We start from the raw sequence: 18,106 nt of genomic DNA on the forward strand, positions 1-18,106 counted from the left end.
AAGTCTCTTGCATAGTGTGGCATGAGTCATTTCTCCTGAACCCTTCGCCATCTTATAATTGTCCACAAGACTTTTGCAAAATAGTGCACATATTTGTTTGTGACACTGATGGAAGTCCATGGAGGATTGAAATTTATGTGTAAGGCTGCTAACGACAGTATCATCTTGAATAGGACTGTTGAGAATAATGCTAGTCTATAAATAAAATAATACTCAAATGTACTCACCCCAAAAAAAAGAGCACATACTTTTTGAAGAGTGCCACTCAAAGCAGCCACACCTTTAATATTACAGAACTTAAAGTCTTAATATAATTTATATATTTATATTTATATATTTATATTTATATAAAAATCCTCCCAGTACAGTTGTACGGAATAGAGACCGAAACTGTTTTTTTGTACCAGGCTGTAAACATGTTTATTTCTGCTGTAAAGTTGGGCGTTTTAACCATAGACTGCATAAAAAATGGACTAATCATCTCCGCCAAGGTGCATCTCTTAACTTGATCCAATCATCCTCGCCTACAGGAGTCGCCGCTTGTCAGACTTTGACACCGCCCGATTTCCTCTTACCAAAACAGGGCATTGATGCGACATTGAGGGGAGGGAGATGCGTCCATTTGGCTGAGGGCCAGCGGCTAACTGTCACTCGAGGCGGCACCCCTAATTATTCCTGAAATTGAACCTCCAATAAAATAAAATCGAGCCTGGTAGCGAGAAACCCCCCTCAGTGTTGTCATGGAGATATGACCTAAACCGACAGACTAGAATGTTTTAACCAGACCTTAAATAGGTCTAATTATGCTTTGAAAACGGCCTGTTCAACATGGGGGTCAAGGAGAAATTGCTCTTTTATGAAACCTGCCCCTACTCGGCAAACTGCAATTTTTAACACTTCCTTATTGGATCAACCATTGAGTCGCTGTGGTGGGGGCTTGATTTAAATAGGCTATGGGGATTGACTCACTTTTGGAGCCAGCCTCAAGTCGCCACAGGATGAACTGCAGTTTTTGGCATTTTTGTGCTTAATTTCTGTTAAGTTGTGAGGAAAATCGAGTTTGAATTCTTCTTCAAAAAATGGCTTTCTGCGTATCCGTTGGTACCACTAAGCAATGACTAACAGCTGACTGTGAGCAAGTTACAATGTGTTTGTCCCTCTTGTGTGTGTGTGTGTGTGTGTGTGTGTGTGTGTGTGTGTGTGTGTGTGTGTGTGTGTGTGTGTGTGTGTGTGTGTGTGTGTGTGTGTGTGTAAAAACGTAGTATAACCAAATCTGTGAGTAGAGAGACAGAAGCTGGTTACGTGTACATCATATTTGTGTTTTGAGAGAACCCCATGGGAGACTGGGTGGCTTTACACAGTGAATCTAACGGAGACAGACGGAGCATGGAAGTGCACATTAATGTGCCCTCAAGAGCACCCTGGGGATTCACTGCCTTCTGTGTGTGTGTGTGTCACAGCATTATCGGTTATGACTGTGGGGTACAGGTGTGGCAGCAGCAGCAGAGACCAGTGCAGCAGGTCTGTGACTGTATGTGTGTGTGCGTTTGTTTGCAGGACATGCAGAAACAAGTTCAACCCACCAACAGGGATTATGTGTAATGGACATTACTGACTAGGGATTATAAATAAATTGTCTTTGGCGCAACACACACTAAACACTTCTGCATTGAGTCATAACTCAGATGAAAATGTGGGTTTCATTGTAGAAAATTGTGTATATTTTGTCCTTAGATTAAAAAAAGGACCATAAATGATAATAAGGTATTAAATCCCAGTTGGGCAGCAAAAATATACCAGCTACAAACTTGGTGGCTTGATTATGTCCCAATTGGCAGAAGGAATACAATATTATTCAATAAATTAGCTTTTTCTTTGTTAAATTTACCAGGTAACTCAATTCAGCATCTGTCATCTAGGCTGTGCAAGAAGAGCATTTCCAGGTACAATAAACAAACAGCTGTTTTCATATTTAGTTTTACCTGTTACATAACTTTGGTTTAATCTGTCTGTCAGTATTCCCATGTTTAATATTGTTGAAAGCACTCAGTTTTGCAGAGGCTCGAGCAGAGCTATAAACAAATACGTTTAGCTTATGAATAAAGGCATATTTTTAGCAGGCATGTGTGGAAACGAAAAACATGTGGATGAGAGCGACACATTAGATAAAACAGATAAAATGGGTGGGTTAGCTGATAAGCGAAGTAGAAGCCATCTAACTGAATTGAAAGCAGAGGTCGTCAGGTTGGGTTTGAATCAGGTTATGTAAAGCATTTGGTGATAATGGACCTGATTGGGTAACCACGGCTTAATGTAGGCAACCGTTTAATCAAGTGGGAAGGGAAAAGGCATTTCAATCCAATCTCTAATTACATAGCCAAATATAATCTCGGAGCCTACGCTTAGTTAATTGTCCTCTGAGTGAGTGCACACTCATTAAAGCTTCCCAAAAAAGTGGTGAAATGTACATGGCATTAGGAGAAGAACAGTCTGTCTCATCGACATTTTGCACATGAATACCAACTGACTCTTACTAGGGAAGACTTCCTAAATGAGACAACCATCTTAGTGGAAATAGCCAGGTGTAGGTGTGCGGGTGTGGTGTGGGTAAGGGTCAGGTTTATAAATCATTAGGTACAAAAAAACTATGACCTCATCCTGTTGGCAGCTGTTTCTATGACAGCACAGCCTCTAGGTAACACACCAGGAAACACCTGTCTCATCCTTTCCCTCAGCTATCTAATTGTCCAACAATCCCTCTGCGTTCAGGCTTGTCGACATTCAAATGAGCAAGAGCTGAATGAAGGCGAAGCCGGATGTCATACCGACTGAGTGTTAAATAAAGCAAGCGACCCGTGCTGTGGAAGCATCGGCCGCAAAGAAGTCAAGTAAACTCGAGACAAAAGGCAACACACAAAATGCCATGGCTTCATTTATTCAGTTTAAATGAGAAAACCATCATAACCCAGCACTTTGTTGCGTCTGTAAACGTGTACTGTTCAAATAAGCCTGACTAAATTTGTTTTTGCAGCATGGCCTCAATCTGGTCCGCAAATAAAATTTCAGTTGAACAAAAAGTACAAGTTTTATGTCCCTCCACCAATTCAAAGTCCAGTCATTTCCAATAGTGCTAGGCCTAAGTTGAGTTCCCTCTGTGCCTAAGCATTTAGGATTTAAAAAAGTGTATTTAAAAGATTTTTTTAAAAACAAAATGTGTTATACAAGTTGCAAACTCCTTTAAGAAATAACTTGGTGGATAGGTCATGCCGTTCTCTCTCCTGTGTGATTGAGAGAGAACGTGTGATAGTGAGTATGAAGTTAGCAGAAACGTAGTAGCTGTGAATGTAGCACTGCAGTGTGTGTACAGTTATTTGTCAATGGATAAATGCTACATCTCCTTCAGACCCCAGCCAAGTCCTGCGTCTTGCTTGTTGCCTGCTGATCAAAATGAAAGCGGTTAGCCGCGAAGTTAGCGACAACTTCTTCCTGGGCTCACTGAAGGTGAACTGGCCTTTAATGTGGCTATTCCCATTTCAGTGGCAACCCGCTTCTGAGTTTCGCTCAATTGAAATAATATTAAAGACAGAGTGGTGTAAGCAGACACCATAGATTTCCATTCATAACTAAACCACCCAATCCTTTTTTTCTGCACTTTGTTCACTTCTAAAATTCTTATGGTAGGACGAGCTCAACAAATATAGTATAATAACGATAAAAATACTATTAGTAAATGATTATTATTAGATTATTTGAACTGATTTAATTCAAAGTGATTTTACTACATCTCCACCCAGCTACCCAACCATCCACCCAAGCCTGAGTTTTCAGCCTGAGCTGGTGAACCTCCCAGTGGGCCAAATGTTATCAGTGTAACTCGATCTCCCACCCATTCTAATGAGAGGGATTGTTTGTGGGGAGACTTTAATAACTGCCATAGCCTATTTATATCGTATAAGCCACACCCTTTGTGACGCACAAAACACACACAAACCCCACACACATCAACTTTGACAAAGACCATCTGTACTGCTATGGATGCTCTTATCAAAATCATGCTGGCAAATATTGGCCTACTTTACTCAGACAACAAAAAAAAAAAATATCTTTACTTCAACTGCTCCTTAATGTTCTGTAATCTACTGTATTTAATTGTATTTGTAGATGGCTAAAACATGTATGAAATGTTGTGACTGTGAAATTTAAGCATCACCAACAGATGATAATTTTTTTCTTCTTCTTTTGCCTTTGTTAGAGCACAGAAGAAAATTGACAGGAAACGGGAGAGAGACAGGAGGCGACATGCAAAAAAAGGGGGGCAGGTCGGTGTCAAACCTGGGCCGCTACGGCTTGGACTTTCAGCCTGTGCACATTGGGCGCCAGCTCTGACCACTGAGCCACCGGGCTCAGACCAACAGAAGACCAACAGTCTTCATCAATATATGTATATTCACAGACCAGGTATGTACATGACACATTAAGCATGATGCAGTAACACTTTCATAAATGTAACAATGTTTAGCCTGCCAGTGTGCTGTGTATTTGGCTGTAGGCTGGTTAACAGCGATAGCATGTTTTAAAAGCTTTTCCTTCTAATTATCCCCAGTAGAGGAAGGCTCTTGAGGTTCGACCGTACACAAACGGGAAAAACAAGAGGGAGGGTTGTAGAGGGAGAGGAGGAGGAGAGCAGCTGGTGTGTAGCCTAGACAGTAGGGAGGGAGGGATAGGAGGGGAGAAAAGAGGGGAGAGAGGGGGCAAGATAACAGAGGGGCAACATGGTGATCACTTTACACTCTCGACTGTCGTTAGGCCAGAACCATTCATCAAAGAGAGTTCACACTAACACGGGTGTACCACAGTGCTACAACATCTGTACACATCTTAACTGAGTTCGGGAAAGATCAGCCAGCAAATCAGTCTACCCAACAGCTAATGGTTATTCTCAATCAAAACAGTCATAGCAACATTGTTTCTTACAAAAATGTAATTTAAATGGCGTTTCCATTCTATTAATGATCATTCCCACTGTGGAGAACAGGCGCTGGCACAGAGGTGGCAGGGATCAGCAGGTGCTGCTTGGCCAGAACACTCAGGTTTCTTTTTGTACCGGTGCCTTTTGGACTTCCAGCTCTTCAGTGGGTTTTTCTGAGACCAAAAGCATGGGTGACTGAAACAAGCTCCTAGCTCGTTCAAATCCATATTTTCAAACTAGTCTTACCCAAAGAGGGTGTCCAGTGCCTCGGCGTTGCGGCCCCCCTACATATCGTCTGGGCCTTGCACAGTAACCACGTCATGTAGTTCACACTCGTAGATGGCGAGGCGAAGAGCCGTTGCCAAAAATCGAAGGCGTTTGTGTCGTGGGTCAAGCGCAGAAGCGGCATTTTTTACCCATAGACGTAATTTGAATGAGGACTACTCGAGGAATCGATCACTCACGCCCATCCCTAGTATCAATATTTAACCTCCAAATATCTATCTACCTGTATACTACCAATCATCTGATGTAACTTGATTACCACAGTATTATTATTATTATTTTATACCTTTATTTATTCAAGGGAGACCACTGAGAGCAGGAACGCCCTGATCACATTAACACAGTTACACATTCACACCTTGAAGCTGCGCAGTACAACCACAGTCTGCTCTGCTGGCCACTGAGCAGCTCCACTGGAGCAGCTTTGGGGGTTATGGGCCTTGCTCAAGGGCACCTCAGTGGTGGTAATGAGGGTCACTTCCCCACCCAAATTTATCCAGCCTGTCCTGGGGATTGAACCACGACCCTCACTGCCCCACTATGTGTGATGCAGCTTTATGAGGACACTAATCTTGTTATCTGCCATTATTCAACTTTCTGCCAACAAACTTTTTTAGAACAGAAAATGAAGCACGGAGTAGTGAATTACCTGTTAAATTAGATGGTAAAGTAACAAAGCTTAACAACCACATGGAGAATGAGCCAGCGGCAAAATATCTAAATCGTGATCACAAAATTATTTTGATGAACTACTTTCCCGTTAAATATGGACGGATCCCTCTGACTGTCTGATGAGGTTCACATATATCAGTGTTTGCAGAGTGAGCTCTGGGGAACCATGCCTAGTTCATCCCATTAAGTTGGCCGATATTTCTTTGTTCACAAAATGTTTACCGGCTCTAACACTGACTGCATCAGTTGAAACATCCTCAAATATCTTTTCCTATTAGGGGAAAGTACATTTTCACAAAGTGAAACCCCTCCCAGAGATTACAACATAATGCTCTCTGTTGATTTATTTCTACTAAAAACACCTTTGACCTTTTAATGCAACAACTGAAAGCATGTGGCTGCTCAATGTTGGGTTTTACATGCACAGTATTTAGAGGCAGACTAAACCATTTTGTTTATTCGCTGGGAGGTTCACCAGAACAACAACTATAATTGTTTTTTCATCCTGTTTGTCTAATGTGTTCAAAGCTAAAGAAAAGCACACTATACCTGTGCTTTAAAGTGCTCTTTCTACATTTCTCAACATGCATTTTAAGCTGTTAATTTATGCAGAAAGCAAGTTAGCCTAACTGAGAGGCTGTTGGAACAGCACGACAGGGCAGAGCGATGGGACTGAGATCGATACATGTGGCCCAGGGGCCTTGGGCACTGCCATAATGAGGAGGGTTCAAGGGTCAATGTATGTCAGAGTGCAAGTTTACTGGTGCTGACAAGCCATGCGAGAGGGAAAGTGAGGAATTACTGCTGTTATATAATGAAACCTCAAAGAAACATAACAACGTTAACATCAATTATTCTGACAAACAGAGCAGTAAAACCTCTGTGACGTTTATGTTTTGGCTGAGTGAACCACCCTGACTTACTTGCTCTTGTGCATCCTCCTGACCACTCCTGCTGTTTCCAGCCCTCCCAGTGCTCTCACTGAAAGCTGGCTGGTGGGGTTCACTGGCCAAGGGTGATCGGTGATGTCATGACAGTTTGTGAGCTCAGTGTTGCCTGCGTGTGCGAGTGTGTGTCTAGAGAGAAGGCGGGGTCCATCTGAAGCAGGAATGCAGGGGTACATGACTATGAGGTAATGAGAATTAGGGGATGTTTGCACATAGCAAAGGCGAGATGTGAATGAGTGATTAAGTTTCAAGTATAACGTTTTTTGAGATAAATTCGAGCAAAATCTCTGAAGTGAAACATCAGCTTAGAAACAGCTGCTGGGGCCAAGCATGAAGCACAAACACTGTTTGGATACACATGCGTTTTTGGGATGTACGTTTCACGTAAAACGCAAACGCTGACCCATGGACCTTCACTGGCAAAAACATCCCACACACATTCAACACACTTGATATGTGTGACTTTACTACCCAGCCTGAGGTGGGCGGGTGGGTGGGTTGGTTGGTTGGTGAGGGTATAGTTACCCACATGCTCCAGCCAGGATGGGGAAAATGAACTCACAGTGAACTGAATGTGATCTGGGCTGCTGGTGTCAGACAATACAACCTATTGTACTGCTGCGGCTGTAGAGCCTCATCATCAGCATATTGCCCTTTAGACCTCCCCTTCCCTCAAACCTCCACCCTCGGCCCCAAGCAAAGCCTTGCCCACATCTAAGCGGCTCCTATCAGAGCAGCACTAATCCAGCTACAGCAGTAGCTTTTGAAGTGGCCAAGTCACAGTGCAAAAGGTTCTTTAATTTAGTTTCATAAAAAAAAGTAGGAAATCGTAAACTAAGTGCATTTTTTTACTATTTGGAATGACAAATAAACTTGGGGAAAAAACACACCCACACCCATTATATCAACACTGAGTTGTCCCTTTAGCCCGGCACTGGGAAAATGGCCACTGACTAACTGTAGGACACAAATGAGGTTCTGTAATGTGAACACCATATTGAGACACTATATAGAGTCCATCAGAGGACAGTAGCCTAACTGTGTCCAACACTTGAGCTATTTACACACATGAACCCCGGACAATGTCAGGAGAATCAGGTCTGGAGTTTCTCTTTCACACATGTAGCACACAGTAGTGGATTCGCTGTACCAAATGTGTTCTCACTACTTGGAAATACTGCTTGGTTTCAGCGAGGGGTGGTGTCTGGGTAGAGCGTGCAGGAGAGAGGATGTGACATGGATTACACCGCGCTGACGGAGCTGGTTCCTAATTTTGTCATAAACAACTGAGTGTCTTGCAGTGCCTTGAATTTGTCTGATGATTTTGGAGTTGGCCTTTACCGACAGAGGTTTCCAAATCTCGTCGTCTCTCCAGTTAGACATTTTTGAAAATCACCTTTCTTTTTCTTCACCATCGGATATTTGTTTTCTTCTGTAGCTTCGTATACAGCTGAGAATGAGCAGCTGTATTCACACATGGGCTCACTCTTAGCCTTTTCCGACTGACAGGGAATGGGCTCCGTTATGGTTCGTGCATCAGAGTTTGAACCCGCTGGAGCATTTTAATCAAAAATAACTGGGTTCAGAACCTGGAAAGTCTGTGCCGAACTGGAACCAAAAATAGCTTTTTTTTCTTTTTAGTCCGAACCGGTTCAACCAAGATAACATCGCGTGCCAATCAAAACATAGAGCAAACAGCCCTCTTCCAATAAATTACATAGTTTATCAAGACATGTGTGAAGAAGATATATTATTGAGTTTCCTTTTAGAGAAATGCTCTGAATAAATTTGAGTTACCTCTGGCAAAAGGTTAACTACGTAGTGTGTCTAGAGCTTTTATTTTGAAAGGTAAGAACGGAAGAAGTGAAGCTATCTGCGCTGCTTTTGTCAAGGTTAAAGTAGAGAAATAGTTTTCCGTTTGCACAAAGCAGAACTTTGTTGTTGTCTTATAATCCTCTAAAGTAAACAGCACAATGTGATGAGAGACGAAATCACCCAACATTCAAAATAACAACTTTCACATGGAACTAAATAATAGGTAGCACTCCACATTATGGCACATTCAGGTCATTTAGTAGCCAGTAACACACAACACATCAGGCTCACTGCGCAAAATACATTTACTGCTGCTGTGCATTGTACACGCCCTCATCTTTCATTACAGTTGTTCCCACAGAACTGTTGGAAATGCGGGCTCGTTCGCTAGGTAGCACCAAGGTTCAAAGAATTCTGAACGGCGTCGGTTCAAGAACCCGTTCCCTGTCAGTCAAAAAACAATCTATCGAGCTAACTAGATAACTAGCTGATGTCCGATACTACTGGTTCTGACATTTGCGTTCTCACATACAGCCCAGCCGAGTAATGTCTAGATCGTTTCAGGTTTGTACTGCATGTGTGAAAGGGGCTTTGGTTTAAGCATTGATTGTTTCCACAGCACTGGCTATGTAGAGAGCCTTTTTTTGTCAACATCACGAGAATTAAAAAATTGGGATGTGTTTTACAGGATTCTGTTTAAAATTACATCATACACAAACTGCTTTAACTGCTTTATAAATGCTATCATTTCCTTGTGGGCCAGACAACATAAAGCACACAGTCAGTAGGGCCAATATGAGGTTATGATCATGTGTTACAAACCTAAATATAGCATTATCCATTTGAGAGATTGTATCATATGATAGGGAGTCATGTTAGACTGCGTTGTTTTATTAAACCGAGATGCCTAACATAAAAATGAAAGAATATTGGATCTCTCTCTCCAAGTCTCCAGTTGCTCAACTGTTCTTTGGTGCATTATTGTGGATTCTGTCTGCCTACATGGCCACAGGGCAGCGCTGAGAAAAGCCTACTTTGTGCACATAACTGTCTCCTTACGTCATGGTAAGGCTTATGGGAAGTACTTCTATGCATTCCCTGGAGTGTCTGACTCTGCATGTGTGTCAGCTGTTATATCTGTGCGAGTGTGTGCTTTTGCTAACATGAATATTTGTGCTCATGTAGAGTTTTTCAAACCACACTGTGTGAGTGTGTCTCAATTGTCTGGGCTTTTTCAGTGGACATACTAACATGTCAAACAAGCAGTAACAGAGCAGCAACACATCCCTCCTCTATTCCATTCTTGTCTCCCCTCTAACCTTTATCAGGAAGCATGACACAGCAGGGTTCAGACTCCTATTGGGGCGGTTTAATATTGTCTTCCTGTGGGGGCAAAAAATGGCACGCCATGGGAGGGGTTAAGAGCTCCACTGTCTGCTTCATATCTACAGTAATGGACGTTTCAAGGGGAACTCCACTGATTTTACAAGTCTGTTTACAGGTGTCAGTACAGTTCTGCTGCATATGGGGAAAACTGTTATTTAAAACCATCTGTGTCTTCAGAGGGAGCTGTGTGAATTCTGATAAACTGCCTCAAATAATGTCACCCGAGTCAGTCAACTGGGGCTGAATAAGAGAAATTTGAAAATGAAAAAGAAATTATCTCTTGGTGTGGGGTTAGAAAGGAGTGGAAGTCTTCAGTAGATGATCCATCTCTGATTTAGGTTTCATTAGCCACTACCAGCATAACACACCAGAATTTCAGGCCATAACCATCTATTATAAGGATGTCATAGTAGTGCAACGCTCAATCTGTGGAGTGCTCTTTTAAAATGCATAGACAAACTAAAAAGAGAGATACAGACTAACCCCCAAACCACCTGTTCAGTCTTGGTATCATAGCAGGGCTTATAAAACTGATTGTTGCGCTGAGACAGAACATCAGTGTCACAGCATCTTCTTAAAGTAATTTGGCCAAATTCAACTTGTGCTTTAAACATGCCCAATGAAAAAAAATGGTGGTGGGGTAAGGACTAATTCTTTGCTTGTTTCTGGACTAGTAAGAATGGCTCTGTTACCAAAGCAGGGAACAATGGTTTCCAGTGCACTGACACCCAAAGCACCCTCTCTTGTTTCCCGCCGTATGTTCGTAAAGATCATTGGGGAGACCTGAAGCTCCGTCCATCTCCATCTTTCCTTCTCTGCTCTCCTTCTTTGGCTGACCACCACCTATAGTCGGTGAGCCTTATGAGGGCTTGTCCAAAAGAAACTGAAACAGGACATCAGGTAGTTCTTTTGAGCTGGCTTTATGATGTGAGCAGATTAACACAACATCTTAAGCTAGAGCCTCATCGGGTGGCTGATTCAATTAATGATGTATCTCCTAAACTGGTCATTGAAGAAGGCACACTAACAAGGTATGTCCAAATTGAACTGCATCTGTTTAGCACAGATCTTCAACCCCTGTCTAGCCTGGGGACATTAAGGCACCAAAGCTAGAAGTAAACATGGTTGAAGTGGCAAAAAAAACAGCACAAAGCATTTAAAAGCAGTCAGATAACATGCTGCACTTAGGCAGCATAATTAAAACACAGACTGTGGTTAATTTTACGACAGACACATACTGAAGTTCATGACTTCCTGAAACTAACTAAAGAGGAAAAAAATGATAAAAGGAACAGGGAGAAGAGACATCGTAAAATAGTACTGAGACATGTTAAAGATAAATGTTATCAGGCCGCAAAAAAACGTTTTAAATGACCTCTTAGTCTGCTGATTATTCTCTTGTGTAATCAATCAGTTGTTTGTTATTTTGCTTGAAAAAGCGATTAAGCACTTGTCAAAATGGCTACATAATCAATTCATTTTCTGTTGGTCAACTTCTTGATTAATTAACTGACTATTTCAGCTCCAAGATAGTCAATGTCATACTGGTCTAAAGCTCTGAAAAGACCTGAGGACAAATACTACTTAACAACTGAGTAGTAGTCAGTGGACCGACCAACAGGTAGACTTCAAGTTATATCACCAGGCAACCCCCTCTGAATCCTGTGACTCCATGATTTCTAAGAATGTGTGTCTGTAATTATATAATACTATAATAAAATATACTATAATAATCAACCAAGAAAAGGCACAGCCTGCACATTTGTAATGTATGGGAGGAAAAGGACTTATATGGGTGAAATGGTTGATGGAAGAAAAGTAGTCAAACAAGGACTGTTAAGTGTTTAGTAAGCATTTTATGACGTCAGAGACTTTCTCTGACACACACGCGCAAAATATACAATAAGAGGAACAGTGTGAACGTGAACTCTTCTGCCCTTTTAAACTCCATGTTCTTACATCAGCTTAACTTATTCCCACTTCTGCAATTTCACGCACACCTGTCCCTCACTTGTTGGCTACTTTAAGTTCTGTATTAATGCAAACTTGTCTCATGTTTCACTGCCTTTGTTCACAATTGACTTCAGACATCAGAGTTCTGAAATTGTAAACAAGAATGTGACCGCAGCACAAACAGGTAAGGCACACAACTGCTTCACCTGCATGACAGCTTTACCACCTGTATTTCTCAACTCCACACTTGCAGGTCAACTGATACATGACACTTGCTGGGACTTAAATGTCACAGTGTGTTGAGCACGTCTTGAACAATGGATCGCTAAGTTCAATCAGCGGTATGAATTTCATATTGCTATCTGCCTCCTCCCGCTCTCTGTCATGATTTTCAAAATAAAAGTAGACATATCACGGCGGTTGTATCCCCGGCTCCTCCAGTCTGCATGTCGTAGTGTCCTTGGGCAAGATACTAAACCCAAAGAGTGAGATGTGCTGTGCCATTGGTGCATATGGTTTGATTAGATTCGAGCACACGGCACCTCGCATCGGTGTGCAAATATGTGTTTGAATGGGTGAAGACGTTTCACCTCTCATCCAAGAGGCTTCATCAGTTCATGTACGCATCTGACCAGAGAAATCATCCCAGGAGATTCAACAATCTAACCTCAAAGAACAACTGTTCACAAATGGCCTCCTGCGACTCCAACAACTGTCGTTAAGACTCAATAGAGCACTCACAAAGTCGAAACCTACTTCCCACCAACGGTCGTTGGCACTTGGAGCACAAAGAGTTCCGGTGACTTCATCGGCCTTGTGAGAGGTTAAATACCTGCATCTCCTCACCAGGTGAGATGCGTACACGAACTGATGAAGCCTCTTGGGTGAGAGGTGTAACGTCTTCCTAGACAAATAACCAAGTCCATTTGCTTTTGACTGAAATTGCTTTGGGGATAAATATACACCGTACAACACAAAGGTGAGTGAACACTGCAGGAGCTCTCTGTACGAGCCCTCTCCAAAACCAGAACGTGTCACACCATACATTATTAACACAGGACAAACTATCCATTTCCAATTCAACAGAGTGGTTGGTGGTTCATCACAGAGGGGTCCCAGGGCCACCAAAACATCCCTAAGAAGCCTCCCCGGCAAATCAGTAATATTTCACCCATCCACTTTGTATGCATTAACAGATAACTCTTATTGCATGTATGATGCTGACAGTAGTTCTGATATTGACCACTGTACAGTCATGCAACTTTGTATAAGTATATATATATATATATGTTATGCTTCCATAAACACTGTTCTCTGATGGATTTGTATTTTATTCACTGTGTGGTTTAAACCAGTGGTTCCCATTTCGGGGTCTGGGACTGCAGATAGTGAGGATCACAAGATGAGGGAGAAAAATAAACATTGCTATTACATAGAACTGTTTTAGTTTTTTTTTGCTTCTGCAGTAGTGAATACATTTACCTCTCCAGACTATACAATCTTTCAGATTGGTTGAACTGCTCACAATTAAGGCCATGTGCACAAGATATTAATTTAAAGGGGACATACGGGGTGGGGTGGTGTTGGACATAAAGAGGAAGAATCAGAGGACCACCCAAGATCCTCTTCAAGAAAAAAAATGTTACAGGTCAATAAAGTCAAATTATATAGACCATGCACGCATGTTGCAGGACATCCAACTTCATCAACTTACTTGTATAGAGTCGTTCGCCATCGTTGTCCCTGTTGCTCTGTTGTCAGCCAGTTTGCAGTTTCAAAGGCAACCTGTGCACATGTGCAACGTATCGCCTCTCTTCTCTAAAACAATGCTATAAAAACGACAGGTAAAAAAAGGACCGGGTGTTCGTCCTGCGAGTGTTGTCTCAAACTTTATTTAGTCTGTAGTGACACAAAGGCAAACAGTCAGGAGGTAATCCGCATTGTTTGCTTGCCTGGCCGCGCCTGAACTGATCCTCCCTTGTGCTGTGTTTAACTAACGTTAGCTCTCACTTCACACAAATAAAGAAACGCTTTCACTGTCTGCACGTATAAAACCAAATACACTCGCGTTTAAAAAAAAAAAAAAAAGCACCCAAACAAAAACTACCGAAGCTTAACAGTCGTTGTCCATTTTGCCATTCAACAGCTAGCAGAGAGCCCCGTAAAACCCGCCCGGGCAGCGCTCCTCCGTCATGTCCTGCTGAACCCAAGCGGAGGTAAAAGTCACATCCACAGGCGACAGAAAATGAAAGAAAGACCCCTCTGTCCTCTCTTCTTTTTCCCCGGTAACATCCGTGGACCGTGAACACGCCTCGGTCTCTTGTCTCTATCAGATGCCACACACAAAAAAAGCCGCCTGTCAGTCCTCCACCACCCGCTCACACAGTCACACACGAGGGACAATAGGCAGCGGATGTGTCCGTTAAATATTCCGGTAGATGGAGTTAAAAAACGCGCAAACATTAAACACGTTTTCCGTTTACAGTGAAGACGACATCACAGCCACACCGCGGGTATCTGACGGGAGGGCAGCACTAACCCAGACCCTGCTGCTGCGCGCTCCCGACACTCAAGCGATGCCGCCCGGGCGTTCATTGGCTTAGAAGGGCTGGGGCGGCGGGGGCGCGCCCGGATGTGTCATGTGACCTGAGCTTAGTGTCGTTGTCAACTGTAACTTCTAATGAACCAACTGTTGGACACGTGAGGGCGATGGCAAGATGTTTTAACATGTAAAACAATCACACTACTATCTGTATTTACATTTTAGATATCCTTAATACCATTTATCCAAGTCAAAATGTTATTATTCTTATCTACAGATGTCATCTACTCTTACATACCTGGACACTTCTTTTGTGCAATAACTTTATCCACCACTTAAGTGCAATAATTTAATTTTTCTGCTCATTTCTGTCATATACAGTCAAACATATGTTATCTTGTAAATTTCCTCTACATTTAACTTATCTGATTTAACTTTCTGTGAATTTTATTTTACCTGTATTCTTACATCTACCTCATATATATTTGACTAAGAGTTTATTGCTTACTGTTTATTGTTTTATATATATATATATATATATATATATATATATATATATATATATATATATATATATATATATATATATGTACTTTCTGTATTTATTTAGCTAAGAGTTTATTGGTTATCCTATACTGTATTATTTTTTTTATATCTCCTTTGTGTTTTTTGTAAGCTGCTGGAAACTCACTTTCCTTGCGGGAGTTCATCCCAAAGGATCAATAAAGAGAAGTCTAAGTCATTTCAGATATCCACAGCGTCATTCTTACTAGTACAAATGATGTCACTTTTGCCATTCATGTGCATTGGGCTTTCTAAATTTCCACAATTACATTTTAGACAATCTAGAATGAGCATCCTGGATATCTGTAATGTAATTCACAAAAGTGTAAAAACACCCAGTTACAAATTAAAGTCCTGAATTCCAAACTTTATTTCAGTAAACGTAAATAAGTATGATCACCAAAGGAGTGGACAGATCGCTATTGACAATGCTAACATGCTGACGTTAAAGTGTCATTCCGACGCAAAATCCTCCCATGGTCTTATTCGGCATTTACATACATCAAATAAGCCATCGAGACAGTTTTTTTGTGTAATGACTATTAACGGAGAAATCCAGGAGAGATGCTAACAGCCGGACGTAGCTAACACTGATTAGCTCGGGGCAGTACGGTAACTGCTTTTTTAACAACTGAAATTAGGAGTTGACTCGAGTCTGAGTTTCCTGTTTGCTACAAAGTGCATTTTTGTCAAAAAAATGCTCCACAACAGAACGAAAGTGGATCTCATTCAACAGAAACCGTAATAAGAGCTTATATAACTTAAACCTGTGTGTTGGTGTGTGTGTGTGAGAGAAATAGAAAGACAGCTACAGAGAGAGACAAACTCATAGGGTTCAAGTTATGGTGGTGTCCGTGTCTTTTGTAGATTTGATGGATAAGTTGAACTGGACGTATTTGCATAACTGACTTGCATAATGAAAATAAGGCGGCAGAAAAAAAGGAAGGACGCAGGAACTGAGAGACACCAGTGCTCCAATACACGCTACATACTGTATGACATGAAGATCTGTATCACAACTGACAATACCGTTAAAAACTGGTGAGTCAGGTACAGTCAGCACAGAGCATGATTCAAATTTCTGTGAGCAAAGATGACTTTGTGAGAATGTTACAACTGTATCTACACAAATTCATTCATTCTGTGGATGTCGAGTGTTGAGAAGGTAGCTAATTTTAATCCTTTTCATAATTGTATCTATCTATCTATCTATCTATCTATCTATCTATCTATCTATCTATCTATCTATCTATCCATAGATATATACTGTATATACCTGTATACATATAGACTTAGACTTCTCTTTTTTGATCCTTTGGGATGACTCCTTCAAGGAAATTGAGATTCCAGCAGCTTACAAAAAAACAAGGAAGGTATAAAAAAAATAAAGTATAGGATAACCAATAAACTCTTTGCTAAATAAATACAGACAGTATAAAAAAACAATAAACAGTAAGCAATAAACTCTTAGTCATACATACATATATGAGGTAGATGTAAGAATGCAGGCCAAATAAAATTCACGGAAAATTAAATCAGATAAGTTAAATGTAAAGGAAATGTAAAAGATAAAATATGTCTGACTGTATATGAGAGAAATGAACTGTAAGATTAAATGATTGCACTTAAGTGGTGGATAAAGTTATTGCACAAAAGGAAGAAGAAGAAAAGTGTCCAGGTATGTAAGAGAATATATATATATATATATATATATATATATAAATATATATATATATATATATATATATATATATATATATATATATATAAATAAAGCTTCTTGAATCTTGAATCTATATAAAATCTGAAAAACTTCAAAACAAGTTGGTTAAATAGTGGTGATAACATGTGTCATAAAACATTTTGCATGTCAGAAAAGTAGATTATGTAAATATTTGTATTGCTATTGGAAAGTAATAGGCTTTTTGTTACACGTCGACAGTCGGCATGTTATTTAATACACAGAACTATTTAAAGGTCTACACTAATGGCTATGTTAAAAAAAAAAAGTCCCTAATCCCTAGTTTTACATGATTTACTTGGGGTCATCCCTGTGTGCCCCGGGTCCTAGGTTCAGCTGTTGGGAAACATGGGACCCTTTTTCCCCAAAAGGTCCCATGTTTGCCGGTCGCATAAGCCTCTGCCTTCGCGGGTTTAATACAGAATTAGTCACAGTCATGGTTAGGGTGAGGGTCAGGGTTAGGGGGGGAACATAGGTACGCTCCCGTTTTACTTTATAGTTACAACTTGGTTTGTAAGAAAGACGTTCAATTTACAATAATATAACACAGAGAAAAGTAGCAAATAATTAGCGTTACATTTGAGAAGTGACCTCAGTGACCTCAGTGCACACTATAAGCACAGAACTGTTAAATTAATCATTACATGTAACTAACGTTAGTTATGTATGGGGTCTCTCAAATGTTCAACATTTGTTAAGATTTGAAAAATGTTAGTAGGTCAGGCTCAAACCATTCATTCATTCATTCATCTTGAGAAAACCTGCGCAGACACGGGGAGAAAATGCAAACGCCACACAGAAGTCCCAGCCGGGATTCGAACCAGAAACCCTCTTGCTGTGCAACAGTGCTTACCACCATATCACAGTCCCGCCCAGGCTCAAACCAGTTGTTGATCATTTTTCAAATAATAAAGCTAACGTTAAAGGTTGAATATGTAGAATGGGCAGAACACCGCCATCTAGTGTCTCAAGATCGTAGTTGCTGCAACAAACAATAATTCCAGCAGTCCGGTTGCCAGGTTTGTCAGACACGGCCCAGTAGTCATGGAGACCGAAGTCTGTTTGAGCCTGTTTGAGACCGTCCACCCTGGCAAATCGCACAATAAAAACAAGTATTGAAGAGGAGGTTTGACTGACAGTCACCGTTAGCCGTTACAGCTAAGTAAACGTGAAAGATGGCTTACCGATCAAGGAGAAACGTAGCCATTTAAATGTGAGTTTTTAATGCTGTT

General features: G+C 41.1%; 1 protein-coding gene across 1 annotated transcript in view; it reads right to left on the reverse strand.

The window, feature by feature from the left end:
* The window catches only part of pkn1a (protein kinase N1a), a 51,999-nt gene extending 37,458 nt beyond the window's left edge, over positions 1–14,541 (reverse strand). The window contains exon 1 of the mRNA XM_083924925.1: positions 13,742–14,541. Within this exon, the coding sequence (XP_083781051.1) occupies positions 13,742–13,762 (21 nt within the window). The 5' untranslated portion in view covers positions 13,763–14,541. The remainder of the gene's footprint in view (positions 1–13,741) is intronic.
* Between the last annotated feature and the right edge of the window lie 3,565 nt (positions 14,542–18,106).

This window comes from Echiichthys vipera (assembly GCF_963691815.1).
Source record: "Echiichthys vipera genome assembly, chromosome: 2".
In the NCBI taxonomy this organism is placed as follows: Eukaryota; Metazoa; Chordata; class Actinopteri; order Perciformes; family Trachinidae; genus Echiichthys; species Echiichthys vipera.